Source organism: Apus apus, chromosome 1, assembly GCF_020740795.1.
Source record: "Apus apus isolate bApuApu2 chromosome 1, bApuApu2.pri.cur, whole genome shotgun sequence".
Classification (NCBI taxonomy): domain Eukaryota; kingdom Metazoa; phylum Chordata; class Aves; order Apodiformes; family Apodidae; genus Apus; species Apus apus.
Genome location: NC_067282.1, coordinates 66,968,926 through 66,983,661, shown reverse-complemented (window position 1 = coordinate 66,983,661; position 14,736 = coordinate 66,968,926). Strand labels below are relative to the sequence as shown.

Sequence of the window (14,736 nt, the reverse complement as noted above, 5' to 3'; positions counted from 1 at the left end):
ATAAACACTTCCAGGGTATTTTATTTCAGTTGTTAATTTCAACTTTGTTGTAATTTTTTTTTTTTCCATGAAAAATCTTTAAATGAAGACATTTTTAACTCACACTACAAATAATGGAAAATAAATGCCCTATGCTGAGCAGAAGGAGCAAGCAGTTAACTTGCAAAAGAGAGTGTAACACCTGATGTAAAGTGGTTGGTTATTTTTGTCCTCTCTCCAAAATTAAAAATTAAGTTGTGCAAGTACCAAACCCAGCCGAGGCATTCTGTGGGAGTTGCATTAAAAAGACAACTCCAAACAAGTTGTCCACTTATAAGGGAGGTTGGAATGGGCTCTTAACCAAAACTCCAGATTCAAATATTCATAGAATTTGAGGAAGAGACAGTATCATCGTACATTCTGGTGCCAATTCCTGCTTTCATTACTAACTGGCTCAAAATTATCAGCAAAAACTTTCAGCAATGATTTAAAATCCTGATTTTGCAACCTACCCTCTCCCTATGGAAAATCAAAAACAAACCCTGAAGGAACAGCAAGCCAAAAAATCTTTTCAACAACATATAGTTATCTTGACGCCTACAAGCATCCAGGAGCTACAATATTCCAAATTAAGATCTTGCAGAACACAAATCAGATCCAAAGCACTGGATCTGTCCCTGCAGCATCACTCTGAGGACAGACTTTGAGATTAAGATCCTGCTTCTACAGCCCTTAGTGGGAAGATTCTACAGAATTAAAAACCAAACCAAACCAAAACTGTTTCTTATACAAATTTATAGAATTTGATTCAGCTCCAAGATGACTGTTTTCATCCACAGGCACCATGGCTTGGTTGTTGCATTCACAAAGTAGCCGAAATTAACCAAAATAAATATTGCTTTATTTGGCTTATTATAAACAAGGGAAACATGAACACATCCCTCCCTGAGAGGTTTTGAGAACTATTTCCTCAGACCTGGAGGGAGGAACATAACATCCTCAGCAGCAATTAAATTCAAACTTTTGTGAATCTGAGCTCTAAATCACAGCTTAGAAAGAGATCTCTGTCCAGTGTATTCATTAAAGACTATGTGCCAAACTAATGCTGCTCTCTAAAAATCTCCTCATAAATTTCTGTTGTCAGTTGAGTAGAAAAACAGTAAGATTTCCAACATGGAGTGGGTCAAAAACCATACAGTGGAAATACTTGATCAACTGGGATTCACATGATCTATTTCAAACATGTAACTGCATAGAATAGCTCCCACTTGCTAACCAGGGCTGTGCTCTCCAGCTGACAATCATTTGCAGTCACTTCCTCTAACAAACCTCATGTACATACTAAATTTGACTATTGTGATGGATAGTATAGCTGCACAGAATTGTGTGGTTATACTTTCAGGCTACTTTGCACACTTTTTTATTGCTAAGTTGATGCAAATCCTTACCTATTTTTAGACAGCAGTTAACATGCCTGCTGCTGCCAAGTGGGTATACAGTTCTCCATTATCAAAAGAAACCTGCCTGGCCAATCTAAAAGAACCTCTGAAACTTCCAGCCTGAAAACAACAGAATGCTTTCTACATGTTAGACAGGACTAAATCTACAGGTCAAGTAAACATGCGAATCAGCAGTTATATACTTGACATCTTTGTGCAATCTAAGACTTTGGCAACCACGTCAAGCATGAGAGCATCACTGAAATTTATAGAGGGAAAAATCATTAAGCAGGACAAGAGTTTGCAAGAAATTCTGCTTTGGTTTGATGCTCTGTCATTAGAGGTACAAGGCTGATTTCTATGTTCTGACTTAGCACAAGGCAAAGCTCTCTGGAAAAGTTCATGTAACAAGCTACTGCTCATGCAATTGTAAAACAACCTAAAGCTAACAGTACTTTTACTCTTCTTGGAAATATCTGCTAGTTGGTAGCTATGATTGAAAAAGCCAATGAACTCAGGCAGACATATATTGCAAAGCTGTATGCAATGAAAAAAAACTGCAAATGTCTTATCGCAACCAAGTCTTCAGCAGTTTGAGCTTTTTTCTTTTGTGCACTGAGGTTTCATTTCCCAAATTAGGACATCATAAACCAACAAAAACCACGTTTCTGGAACTTTCATTGAAATATGCATTCTGCACAGATTCAAACAAATATGTTTCCTTTTGTTGAAATGGTCTAATACACAAGCACAATGAGATAAGCTATAAACATTTTTTCAACCACAATGGTAGTTTCATTTTGTACAGTTATTCTTAATGTACACTAGAAAAAATTGGTACTCCCAAAAAAAAAGAAAAAAAGAAATGAGAATAATAATTTCAGATTCACAGTTTATAACTTGACAGTCATTAGCCACATATGGAAACAGGCTGCTCCTCTTGATGGATCAATGAGAGGAGGTATGTTAATTAATAAAGCAATGAGCCATCAATACAGTATGCATAAGTAAGCTGGTTATAGAAGGAGCCTGGAAAGAGAACAGCAGAGGGGAACAAAGGGAGGACTGTCCTCAGTCCACAGAGAAATGCATCACTAACCGATTACTATACACTGTGGTATGAGGCTTTGACACCGAATTCATTGCTTATCTTCTTAAGAATTCTTTTGACAGTATCTTTCAGCTATGAAAGACACATTTTTAAAGGGAGGAAACTATAAACCAACATCTTCTCCACTGTTCTGAGGCTTTAGGAACATACCAAGAATCTCTTATCTGCATCTCTATTCCCTTCCCCCTTTAAATACTCTGAATTATTTGGAACCTGTGTTCCATCTCACTCAAAATACAACCCACCAGATGCCTCAGCTATGCCTGGCACTCTGCAGAATTTCTCTATCTACCAAATGAATGCAAGACCTTATCAGTCTGACAGGGTGAAGCAACACCAAATGGTATTACCACCTGCACCCTCTTGCTCAGTGTTCCAGAGGCTGAAAGGCATCACTGTAGCTGCATGATATTTGCTTTCAGATAGTGGCCTCAGTGCAAACTAAGCCTCTACACAAAGCCTTTCTAAATGCAAAAAAAACCAAAACACCCTATAACCCATTCATACTGTATAAGACACTTCTGTTTTATTCAAGCTCTTTCAAAGTTAGGCCACATAAATTGCATGTAAAATTCACTATTTGCTACAAAGACATTCCAGATTTCCATTTCCCCAGACACTGGGAGACAGGCAAAACAGTCGCACATGGAAAATGTAAGGAGAACTAGTGGCTGAAGTCAGTGAAATCTATTCTGCTCTCAGTCACATCAGAGAAAACCAGAAAGGACGGACTCCATAGGAGTCAGTACAGAGTTACACTTGTGTAAAAATTGGAATGAAGATAGAATTAAGACCAAACTCTAATCACACTCCAGAGATCTGCCTGTCTGAAGGATCAACATATCCTTAACCCAAATTACTTGATTTATTATACATTCTCAAGTACAAGTTAGACGAAGGTGGTTCAGAAGGACTCCTTTTACTCAGCCAGGGTTATGTCAATCTGAATTGCCAAAATACAGCAAAACAGCCAATAAGCCTCATTATTTATGAGGTTATCAGTAACAACTTCAGTCCTGAAAAAGAAAACTTACTGGAACATTTGTACATTGGAAGATGCAGTAAAAACATTAATCAATATTCATATCACTTCTGCAAGGTGGAGAACAGTTTTATCTCTGCTTTGCTAATGAAGGAATTCATACAGGAAGTTGCAGAGACTCAGGACAGTCAGCACATGCCACTCAGATCACTGAGTCCAGGGTCCAAGCCCCTTCTTGTTTGCATCAGTTGCTAATTTTGTTTCTTTCAGTAGATTTTTAACTTCTGAAGAGAGAACACAACTCTCCAGGTGTGACTTGAATGTTTTCCTTATCCACCTCTGACATTCAGCCCCAAAATAGTCTCAATTGCTCTGCAAGTGGAGGAAAATGGCCCTTCTCTTATGTTAATAAAACACTAACATTCTCTCACTATGAGTAATTGCACTCTCTGAGCCAGCCTCATGCTAGAGGGAATCTTCATCTGTATCGATGTCACTGCTTGGTTTGTTCAATCTCTCAAATTCTTCGCCATCCTGCAGGAACCAGAAACAGAAGAGAACAATGTAAGCAAAAGTTAACTTGTTATTAGTACCAAAAACAAAACAGTGAAGTTTTAGGGTCCAGAGAAGGGCCGCCAAGATGATCAAAGGCCTGGAGCACCTCTGCTATGAAGCCAGGCTAAAAGAATTGGGGCTGTTCAACCAAGAGAAGAGAAGGCTCTGGTCAGACCTTATAGCGGCCTTCCAGTACCTGAAGGGGCTACAGGAAATCTGGGGAGGGACTTTTCATCAGAGAAGATAGTGATAGAACAAGGGGTAATGGTTTTTAACTGAGAGAGGGGAGATTCAGGTTAGATATTAAGAAGAAATTATTCACTATAAGGGTGGTGAGGAACTGGAATGGGTTACCCAGGGAGGTCATTGATGCACTATCCCTGGAGGTTTTTAAGGCCAGGTTGGATGAGGTTTTGTGCTACCTGGTCTAGTGGTTGGGGTCCCTGCTCACGGCAGGGGGGTTTGAACTTGATGATCTTTGAGGTGCCTTTCAACCTTAATGATTCTATGATTCTGTGATTTTGAACTTACACACAATCAAGACCTGATAATTTAAATCTCTTACCAGTGCATCATAATCTTGCTCTAGGATATACATGCTCATAGCTCATAAAAAACATACCCTGTATCTTTAACACAGAAAATCAGCTTGTAGCCTATTTCTTGATCAGGATGCCTGCTCACATAGTGCTAATTGTTTTTACCACAGCTACTCAATTTTTAAGTCCTGAAATAGAGAAAACTCGGTATACCAAAAATCATAGAATCATCATAGAGTGGTTTGGGTTGGAACAGACCTTAAAGATCATCTAATTCCAACCACTCCCTGCACGAGCAGGGCCACCTCCCACTACATCAGGTTGCTCAAAGTCCAACCTGTCCTTGGACACTTCCAGGGACAGGCGTCCAGCCTCCCTCGGCAACTTGTTCCAGTCTCTCACCACCCTCATATGGAAGAATTTTATGATGTTGTGTTATTTAGTGCTTGTTAAACAACAACCTGAAAAGGCACCATGTAGAATTTCTGGAAAACACCTCTTACAAGTTGTTTCTTAGCATTAAGTGGAGACAGCACTCTCTGCTGGTCGCGACGTGTATTACAGAACACTTCTGCACACGCAGGCTTCAAGTACACAGAAATTAACCTCTCAGACTGACTGCTCAGCTCCACTGAATGAGCAAGCCTCCCCTGCCATGTTATATTACTATTCAAATTAGGACAAAACACACTAATGGGCCCGGAGCAAACGTACATTAAGAAAAAAACTTATCAAAACTCACATTTAAACATTACCTTTACATCTTCTGGTATCTTTGGACTGTTAAGGTAGAATGAATCTGAACATCGATACAACTTCTTCATGATGTGGGGGCTTAGCTACACAGATTGATCTGTTCTACTTAAGTACCATTATTTCTGAGGTATCAATTCCGATTTCTGGATGCCCAGGGCCACTAAAATATTTTGGTTATGTACAAACCTAAAGTTGTTTACAAGACTCTCCATAGTCACAGCAGGAAAGCAATGCTTACCTAGGCTTCATGAATTGAAAAAGAGGAACATGCAAGGAAATACCCAATCCATTTAAAAGCTTTTAAGAAATACTAAGAAGTTTTGGTGTTTGAGGTGAGGGATGAGTGCAATCACACGCAAAACGAATCTTCCAAACATTCCATAACATAAACAGAGGTGTGACAAAAGAGAAATCAGAGGAGACCAAGCACTTTTGAAAAGCCTTACCCCACTTGACCTCTCCCATCCATCTCCTTTGACATGTTTGCCCCTTTCCCGCAGAGGAGCATATTCCAGGCCTCTTGGTTTACTGGCATTATAGATGAATATTGAGAGAAGCACTACAGGAGCTTCCAAAAAGAACTCTAGAGAAGGCCTGAAGTCAAAGATGACAAAAGAGACAGCAGTGATGATAACAGTGGTGATCTGAGCAGTCATAACATGGAACATATTGTCTCGGAACTTCAAGATGAAGGCTACAGACAGCCCCAAGAGAGCTGTGACAAATATGAGAGCCACTGAGAAGATGTTGTGCCCATAGAAGAAGCCACAGTTCCCTATCTGCCTCCGGTCCTTAGTCCACAGCCCCAGCATAAGCCCATTGAACAGCACCCCAAAGGCATAGAGTTTGCTGTTCTGTGTGAAGATGCTTTCACCAAGCCGATCTCCATCTTTCAAGATCTTTTCATTGTAGATGTTAGCCAGGGCAGAAATGAAACACTGCACTAGAATGAGCAGATGGCCCAGGCTGAGGCGAAGAGGTTTCAGTGCTCCTGCCATGGTACTGGTGACATTCCACTGGAAGCTGGGCAGGAAACTTGGTGCTACGCAGTTGCCCTTTTGCAGGCATGCTTCTTCAGGTCCGTTGTAGAGAAGACAATGGTTAGATGGACTGAAAAACATACTGTGATGGAATCCATGTGCAGCCAAGCTTTGCTGATGGCTTCCAGTTCCTAGAGTCAGGGCAACGATGGACAGGAATAAAATCACCAAAGATGCCCACTGTACCCAAGAGAGTTTTCGCCTAGAAGCAGACAAAAAAAGCCACAAACTTTAGAAACACAGTGGCACGTATTAAATAACAGGAGAACAAGCTCTATAAAACACAAAGACACCAAGCCACAGATAAGGAGACAGAGACAGGAGCAAAGAAAGATCTTGACTTTTCAGAATTAATTCAGCATGCTTTTCTTGGGGTGGGGGGGCAGCCTGGCAATCACAGAAATACAAAATGGAGTATCCTGCAGAGATAATTTAATGAAAGTCTTTTAAGATAATGTTAGTTGTAGAAACTGACTGTCTGACAACCTAAAAGCACCTGTTGTCTCCATGGGAACACAGATCTGATGGATAAAAAGAAATCACATTCAAATCATTGCCCTCTTTCTTTGGTATACATTCATCACACTTCCTTTTTACCCCACAATTTTGTGCACTTTTCTAGTATTTTATGATGTTATATCATACAAATCTATGAATGTAATTTATAAGACTGTTAGAACTATTTATGCTATTTTTTCACTCAAGCAAAGTCAGTTTATCTTGGGTAAATCAGATTGAAAGATTAAGCAAACTGTGACATCACCAGAGACAAAACTACACAACCGAGGAAAAGCATTTCAAGTCAAACCGTCAGACACGTTTTTTGCTATATTAACACCTGCAGAAAAGGCTTCTTTGCTCCATGTTCAACACAAGTGAATTTTCAAGTAGAGTGTGAAGTTAAAATCCATTTCCTTATAAACTGTTTTTTTCTGAATCTAAATCACACCATAAAGAGCACAAATCATGCAAAGTGGAACACATAGGACAGAAACTTGTCACATGACTAAAGAAGAAGGGACATATAATTACTTTATAAAACATACTATGCACTTGACCAGGGACACATCCAGGCTGGCACAATATTACCAAAGACACCTCTGTCTTTCACTCTTACATATGTCATCCCCTCTTGTTAGATTACATTTACATTCAAATAAGAACTACAACAGACTGGAAAGAAGCACAGCTAATAATGAAATATGAGATTTAATGTATAAATTAAAGTACCCAAACCTTAATTCTGACTATCCAACAACTACATAATCATTACTTCAGCTGTTTTCTATTACAGTTGACCAAATGAGCAGAGATATTTAGGGACTCCTAATACACTATTATTTCTTACACCTTCAGGCACTGAGAATGAAGCCAGCTCTCCAAGCTGGTATAGCCACAAGAAAACGGGTAAGACTATTCCCATCAGGCAGAGAGAAAAAAATGTAGCTTAAGGTCTTCATCAAGGCTGGGAAGATACAATTTTTTCTTTACTACTTACTTTAGCACTATCCTGAAGAGAAGTGCTGTTGTTATAATGACGAAATTTGAGAAGAGCGCAGCCATTGCCTACAAAGAGAAGAAAGGAACAAAGTTATACTCCAGACATAATGTGGACATCTAAAGCCCACCAACTTCAAGTATTCGCCTTTCTGCAAGGTGTCAGAATGAAAAGCATTATCCTGGCACTAAATTTTCTTCCTTACACAAGTAGTAGAAAACCCCACCCCTAATATGACATTCAAATCCCATCCCAAAATTTCAGGCAATAAACAGAGCCTAAGTCCCACTGCTGTACTGCAAGTTCCAAGCTGTATGGAAACTAAGATGTGAGGGAACCAACCCAATGGAAAGCTTACTTAAAAAAAAAAAGAAAACTGTTTAGTTTTCTGTCAGATCAGTTCCCCCATCAGGCTGACCAGTCAGTTGCAAAGACAATTGTGTCAGCATAAAGGAGGAAGTTAATTCAAAATGAAAATAATAAACTAATAAGGAATGGCGAAGCTGCTTCTGGTTGCAGTGCCAGCTTGCAGTTTTCATGAAATCCCAGAATTGGATAAGACACTTACAGAAAATAAACTTACTGCATGCCAAGTGCATTTGCTGTATAATTTCTCAAAAATAATGAGGTGCTTGGCTTGAATTTTCAGAACTGCGTATGTACTAAAAAAAATCAGCTATTTCAAAATACAACTGAAGACAGCTCTAAAGCTCCTGTCTAATTTGGTAATAGCTGTATAATAATGACAGTGCCCAAATCCATGGCCATGATTCCAAGCTGAAAACTCCCTTGTGACAAGGGTTGTCTTTTTGATCTTTATTATCTATACAGGGACACTGGACCCAGAAGAGGTCCTTTTAAGTATTGCAGTTACCACTAAAGATCAGCATTTACTAGCATCAACAAGGAAAAAAAGTTATTTTTGGTGGGTGAGAGTGTTTCCCAAATTATGTTTTATTCGTAACTGCCCTGTGTAGTCTGTACACATATAAAAATCTAGGCATCTGAACTCTTTCCTCCAATTCAGCCTTACAATGAGACTGCTTTCTTAGACAATTTTACACAAAAATATTTATGGACTTGGAAACACAAAACACAGACTTTATCTTGAACTTTCCCATCTGCATTTCCACATTCCCAATTCTGCAATAGCAGAGCCTTTTTCGTTCACCAGAAAAAAAGCACAGGCCCTCTTCCCATTACCTTAGTTCCTCACTATTCCAACATACTATCTGCTGAACAACAAAGCTCACAAAACAGCACAACACAGGGTCTCAAGTGAGCTGAAGACTGACTGACGCATGAGGCATTTGCCTAAGAAACCACAGCTTAATTTTCAGCTTTGCAACATTACAACTCAATAAACATTCATGTTAGATGAACACTGTGGAAGGAGAAAAATATCAAATAAATAAATACAGAACTAGCAGAAAGCACTTTGGAAAAAAGAGGCTTGATGGAAAAGGTACAAGTCTTCCATGTATATTCTGGTTTTGTTTCCCAAAGTCCCCCATCCAACATTTCTGGTAACATAGTGTGATCAAAATCTATAGCAGGAAAGTTACAAGGAATTAATCTTGAGTTGTCTTATTCTCTTTCAAGCATCTTGTCTCCACACTTTCACAGACTGGTACACTGTCAAGGTATTCTATCTTACAGGTATTTAGTTATTTTAATACTTGTTTACTGTGTTAATGTTGCAATCTCTGCTAACCCTCACAAAATATAACCAGTTAAAAGGTTATAAAAGTTAAAAGGTATAAGATGCTAAGAATTCTAAAAAGGAGAAATCTCAGAGCACGTTTTGAGGGTAGAGAGACAAGGTGTGCGCGTGTGTGTAAAATATAAAAGCTGTGCCCTTCACAAAAAATTACCTTGACTGAGCCAAATCAAAATGCTGAAGAAAGCAATAGTGTTTACATAAACCACAGAAAGAAACACCTGTGCATGTTATTTTAAGATACCCGACTCTTGGTTTTAATTTGATTTTCCTAGTCAAGTATTGCTCCAGACTCTGATCTTTTCCTGACAGAAATGTACACCTAATAGGACAATATTTTAAAGAGAAAGTAAAAAAGAAGAAACAGAAACATTTATACTTATTTTAAGTGTCAAACTGGGCAGCCACAGGACTAACATTTTGTTTCCATCCAACTTCAAACTTAGGATTCTGAACCAAAAAAGCATCACAGCACAAAAATAAAAGAAAGCACAAACTTGTACTATTTCTTGAGCATATCTAGATTCATTCAATTACATTTACTCACTTTTATTTGGAGTCAGTGAGGAAAGAAAACGAGTAATAATCTGAAGTCACGTACATAAAGTGGAAGAAGCTACACAGGAAAAGTGTGGCTCAAACACTGGCAAGATGAGGAAATGCATTGAAAGAGAAATACAGCCGAAGAAAACAAAGGTGGGAAAGCACTGAAAACCTGCCTAGTACTTAAGCAATTCAGTCTATTTCTAAATCATGTTGGATGGAGAAAATACACACTCTCCTCTGCTGAGAGCTGCACAACACTGACCAGTGGGCAAGAGAATGGGAAGGTCTGGCTGAGGTCATTCTTTTACCTGCAAATCTTGCCTTGCCAGTGTTACAACTGTAGATAGTCCAAGAGCATGTTCCCCACCAGTAAGATGTTGGGAGATACTTTATTCAGTATATATATACTTACTGGCTGGAGGTAGGAGAGTACGTGGAAGACAATCAAGTTATCCAAAAAGTAAAGAAAGGCAGGAATTGACCATTTCATGGAATTACAAAAATTCTTCCAGGAAAGACATTCAAAGGGATGACCCAAACAACCCTCTGAAAGGAAAAGAAATCAGTAAGAAAGACATCTTTCTTATTATCAAAAGCCCATTCCCTTATAACAAAATAGGTAACACACTTCCGTTTTCAGGAACACTGTTGAACTGAAAAAACTAAGATACCACAGGCCTCTGGCAACAGAGGACAGACCCAGTGCAGAACAGATGGTTAGAGCAGCAATGCTATGTCTACACGCATTCACCTCCTTGCTTCAGCAAAGAAAATACCAAGGAACCTTTTACCCCCATCACACTATTTGTCCACTGGGAGCAGAAATTCAGTTATGAGCCCTTCACTGTGGGCCAAAAAGTACCTCAAAGTCCCCACACAACAGCAACATCATTAACTGGGTGTGATTTTCTGATTATTATAAATGAAATCTAGAACTGAAACAGTAACACAGACAGTGCATCTGTTCATGTAGCACCAAAAGGGCAGCCAGCAATATCGGAAATACAAAATAAACCGAAACTCAGTATCTGTAGCACATAGAAACACGGAAGTGTTTTGGTTAGAAAGGACCTTAAAGATCATCACATCCAACCGTTAACTCAGCACTGCCAAGTCCACCACTAAACCATGTCCTTAAAAACACACATCTACACGTCTTTTAACACCTCCAGAGATCTAGGTAAAAAGAGAACACATAAGAAGAAATAAAGGACAGGGCACAAAGAAGGATATTTATTTAGGTATTCAGAATACATATTGTAGAAGGAAGACTGTGATAAACTTTAGACTAGAGTTGGTGACAGAAGTACTTTGTTAGCACAGATTGAAGACTATACAATGTTATCTAATCCTCTTCTGAATGACCAACGCATTAGTTCAGCAAAACTCAGTCATCTGGGGGGGGGGGGGGGGGGGGGGGGGGAGCAGGAAGAAAACCAGAAAACACATATTCAGCAGTAGCCAATGATGGCAAACACTGATTGAACATACTATCTTAGATACATCTATGGAGATAAAAATTTTGTCAGCTTACCAGAGCCATTACTGTTACATGGAAAATGGACAAAACTAGCAGTTCAATTTAAAATAGGTCTCCAGTGCCTGACACCTTATTCCAATTTAAATGTCTGTTCTCTACCATTTTGAAATGCTATGAATTAAACCTCATCCTTTTTACATTAGGAAGAAAATCAGGAAAGAAAAAAGAAAAATCGCCTGCAATACACCACCAGTAGCTAGTGGAGCCTGACACTGCTTCTCCTGAACAGCAGCCCCATGATTTGACTTCACAAAAAAGCTACTTTGAATTACAACATTGATAAGTTGCTTCTGATGCAAATACCACTACACACACAAAGCCCCCCTTCAGTGGAGGGTGGTGGTGCTTTCAAATAAAAGTAGTCAGAACAACAGAACATGAGGCCAGTCCTTGAGTTCATGCAATTTATAAACTTCTGTTCAGCCATGAGTTCACAGTGAGGGGGCTATCATCCTAGCACGATACTGTGTTAAAATTCTGAAAATGTTAGACTGTATCTTCCTTACACTTTCTGTTTCAACTTACCCGTCCCCATTTTAGCTGCCACACACAACTCAAGAACACCCCAGTTTACAGACAGCATGAAGCAGAGTTATCAAATTATAGTTGTAATTCTGTACAGAAGACAACTCCTCCTTACTAGCAAGGCCTACTCCATACTACGTGTGAATCTATAATTTAAAAAAACAAAACAAAAAACCCAAGCAAAACACAAACAACAAAAAAGGGATTTGAAGTACAGCAAATCTTAGAAAGTCAACACATATTAGTTATTTTAAACATAGGTACTCACCTTTTTTCTTCATCCATAGTACCAATACTACACACAGGACCAGTTTTACTACTTCAGAACATATGTTCACTGTTGTAGGAAGGTAATCATATTTGTTATCTGTAGAATTCAGCAAATCAGAGAGAGTACACAATCAGATTCTATCTTCTGCATTCACAGTAAGAACAAGAAACTATTTTAACCCCTCCAGTCAGAATTTTAGCCACTTTCCATAAATGCAAAAGGTTATGCCAGCACTTCCACTATAAATATTCCTATTTTTATTATATAAAACTTCCTGAATGGCCTCCTTTCCTTATTTGGTCTCAGTTTACAGTGGAACTTTTTGGAAGAAGTCAAGAACACCATCCTTTTAAATTATTTATTTTATTCATAATGTTTTTCCCAAACAGCAATATGCCTTTTCCCCCCACCTTCACATAAAATGGCTTCCAGGACAACAAAGAAAATATGTAGTCCTAGAAAAACGTTGTGTTAGCATATTTTGGTAATACTTGGCAAAAGGAGAAGCAGTAATGCTAGTCAGTTATAGCATGCCCACTATGAAACACCTTTTCTCCTAAGCCTGTTGTGAGACAAATACTTTAGTCAAGACAGGTACCATCAATAGCGGTTACACAACAGTTTAGTCTTCAAAAATCAACTATAAAATGATTAACTGCCTCATCTTTTAAAGGGTGAATCTCCATGTGGATCACACACCTTGCAACCCAAGTTGCAAAGAAATTTTCCAGTCCAGAAATTAATGTCAGTCTATACATTAGAATGTTTACGTTTAAGAAGTCTGAAGGTGGAGATCTAGGATTCTGGATATCTGTTTTACCCCGAAAATCAATTATTTCTCTTTTGAGGTACATGATGTTTATTGTCCAACAGCACCTTCATTGGCAGAGTACTTCATCAGAAGGATTCGACTTGAGCCCAAAGCAATAAAGACTCCACCAAGCAGAAAGGTATAGATGGTTGTCTTGGAGCAAACCATGAACCGCCTGCAGCACTTGCTCTCCATTCTGCCTCCTTGTTGTCAATGCCCTTTGGACGACAAAATGAAAATACACTATAAATAGCACACCCATAAACTGGTTAAGCAAGGTGGAACGTGTGTATTTTATTACTTTGTGTTATCTTATACAAAGATGCTTACAGCGCAAGCCTTGATTTCATTCCATGTTTTTCTTTTTTTTTTTTTTAATTAAAAAAAACCCACAACAACTAAGAGGGAGAGTATATGCTACGTGGATCAGCAAAGGAGGGTAAACTAGGTATACACAGTGAGTCAGAAGGTGGCCCAGAGACCAGGTTATCGGAAGAGCGCATCTGTGGAATACCGATTAGCTTAAAGGGTTAAGAAAATGACACGCTTATTTATCTTTAATGTTTCTCGAAAGCGTTCTCGCCCCTAATCCCAGCAGGGAGAAGCGTCACCACAGCCGCGGAGCCAGCGAAAAGACCGCAGACCCGCCCTGGGACGCGCTGGGCACCGGCGGATGCCCAGGAGGAGCACGGACCGCCGGCGGCAGCGCCCGGCCCGCACGCCTTGCCCTCCGCCCCCCGCGCTCCGTTACACGGGCCCCAGCTCCGGCACGCGGGGCAGCCCCGCGCCGGCTGCCGGCGGGACGCCCGTTGAACGGCCGGCGCCCCGGGCCGGCAGGAACCGGCTGCCAACGGACACCCACCGCGCGCGCCGCGGCGCCGGCGAGGAGGCAGGCGAGAAAGGCCGCCGGGCGCTTCCCCGCGCTCGAGGAACACTCGCCTGGCTCCGCCGCCGCCGCCGCCTGCCACGTCGCTGCCTCCGGCCGGCGAGCCGCTGCTGCCCGGAGCGGGGGAGCCGCGCGGGGGGAGCCCCGCCCCAAGGCGGCAGCGGCTGCAGCAGCAGCAGCCGAGACGCGGACGCCGCGGCCGGGCACGCTTGCCAGGCAGGCTCCCGGGAGGCCGTGGCGTCCCCGGCGCCGCCGCTCCCCTTCAGCCCCGCTGCGCGGCCCCGGCGCCCATCGCCAGCTCCTCCCGCCGGGCCCGAAAGAGCACGGCGCCCCGCACCCAGGCCCCGCAACCGCTGCCCCGCTCCTGCCCAGCCCCGGCGGCCTCACCTGGCGGGGCGGTTCCCTCCCTCCCTCCTTCCCTCCTCCCGCCGCCGCCGCCGCCCCGCGCGGGCAGGCGGGCGGGCGCGCGCCGCCCCATCGCCTGTGACCACCGGCCCCGCCCCTCCCGGCCGCGCCGGCCACGTGACCGCCAGGAACC

General features: G+C 41.2%; 1 protein-coding gene and 1 long non-coding RNA gene across 3 annotated transcripts in view; both read right to left on the bottom strand.

Moving 5' to 3' along the window:
- Window positions 1-14,736, bottom strand: part of LOC127380607 (uncharacterized) — a 462,715-nt gene that overhangs the window by 133,677 nt on the left and 314,302 nt on the right. The gene's annotated exons all lie outside the window — the stretch shown is intronic.
- SLC35A5 (solute carrier family 35 member A5) lies at window positions 3,034-14,625 on the bottom strand. Of its 2 annotated transcripts, none has more exons than XM_051609694.1 (7): window positions 14,586-14,625; window positions 13,378-13,530; window positions 12,499-12,597; window positions 10,578-10,711; window positions 7,900-7,967; window positions 5,808-6,603; window positions 3,034-4,045 (listed from the first exon to the last, which is right to left on the bottom strand). In XM_051609694.1, the coding sequence occupies exons 2-7, from the start codon at window positions 13,505-13,507 to the stop codon at window positions 3,977-3,979; spliced, it is 1,296 nt and encodes a 431-aa protein (XP_051465654.1). In that variant the 5' UTR covers window positions 13,508-13,530; window positions 14,586-14,625; the 3' UTR covers window positions 3,034-3,976. The 2 variants fall into 2 exon arrangements, with proteins under 2 accessions (XP_051465654.1, XP_051465643.1); XM_051609683.1 differs by lacking the exon at window positions 14,586-14,625 and adding an exon at window positions 14,252-14,568.

Bases quoted from the DNA above. Each gene is read 5' to 3' on its own strand.
- SLC35A5 (XM_051609694.1), bottom strand. From the start codon at position 13,507: ATGGAGAGCAAGTGCTGCAGGCGGTTCATGGTTTGCTCCAAGACAACC. The intron at 12,598-13,377 runs GTGCTGTTGGAC...TGAATTCTACAG, and splicing joins GAAGTACTCTGCCAATGAAG to ATAACAAATATGATTACCTT. The intron at 7,968-10,577 runs GTAAGTATATAT...TTCTCTTTGTAG, and splicing joins TACTCTCCTACCTCCAGCCA to GCAATGGCTGCGCTCTTCTC.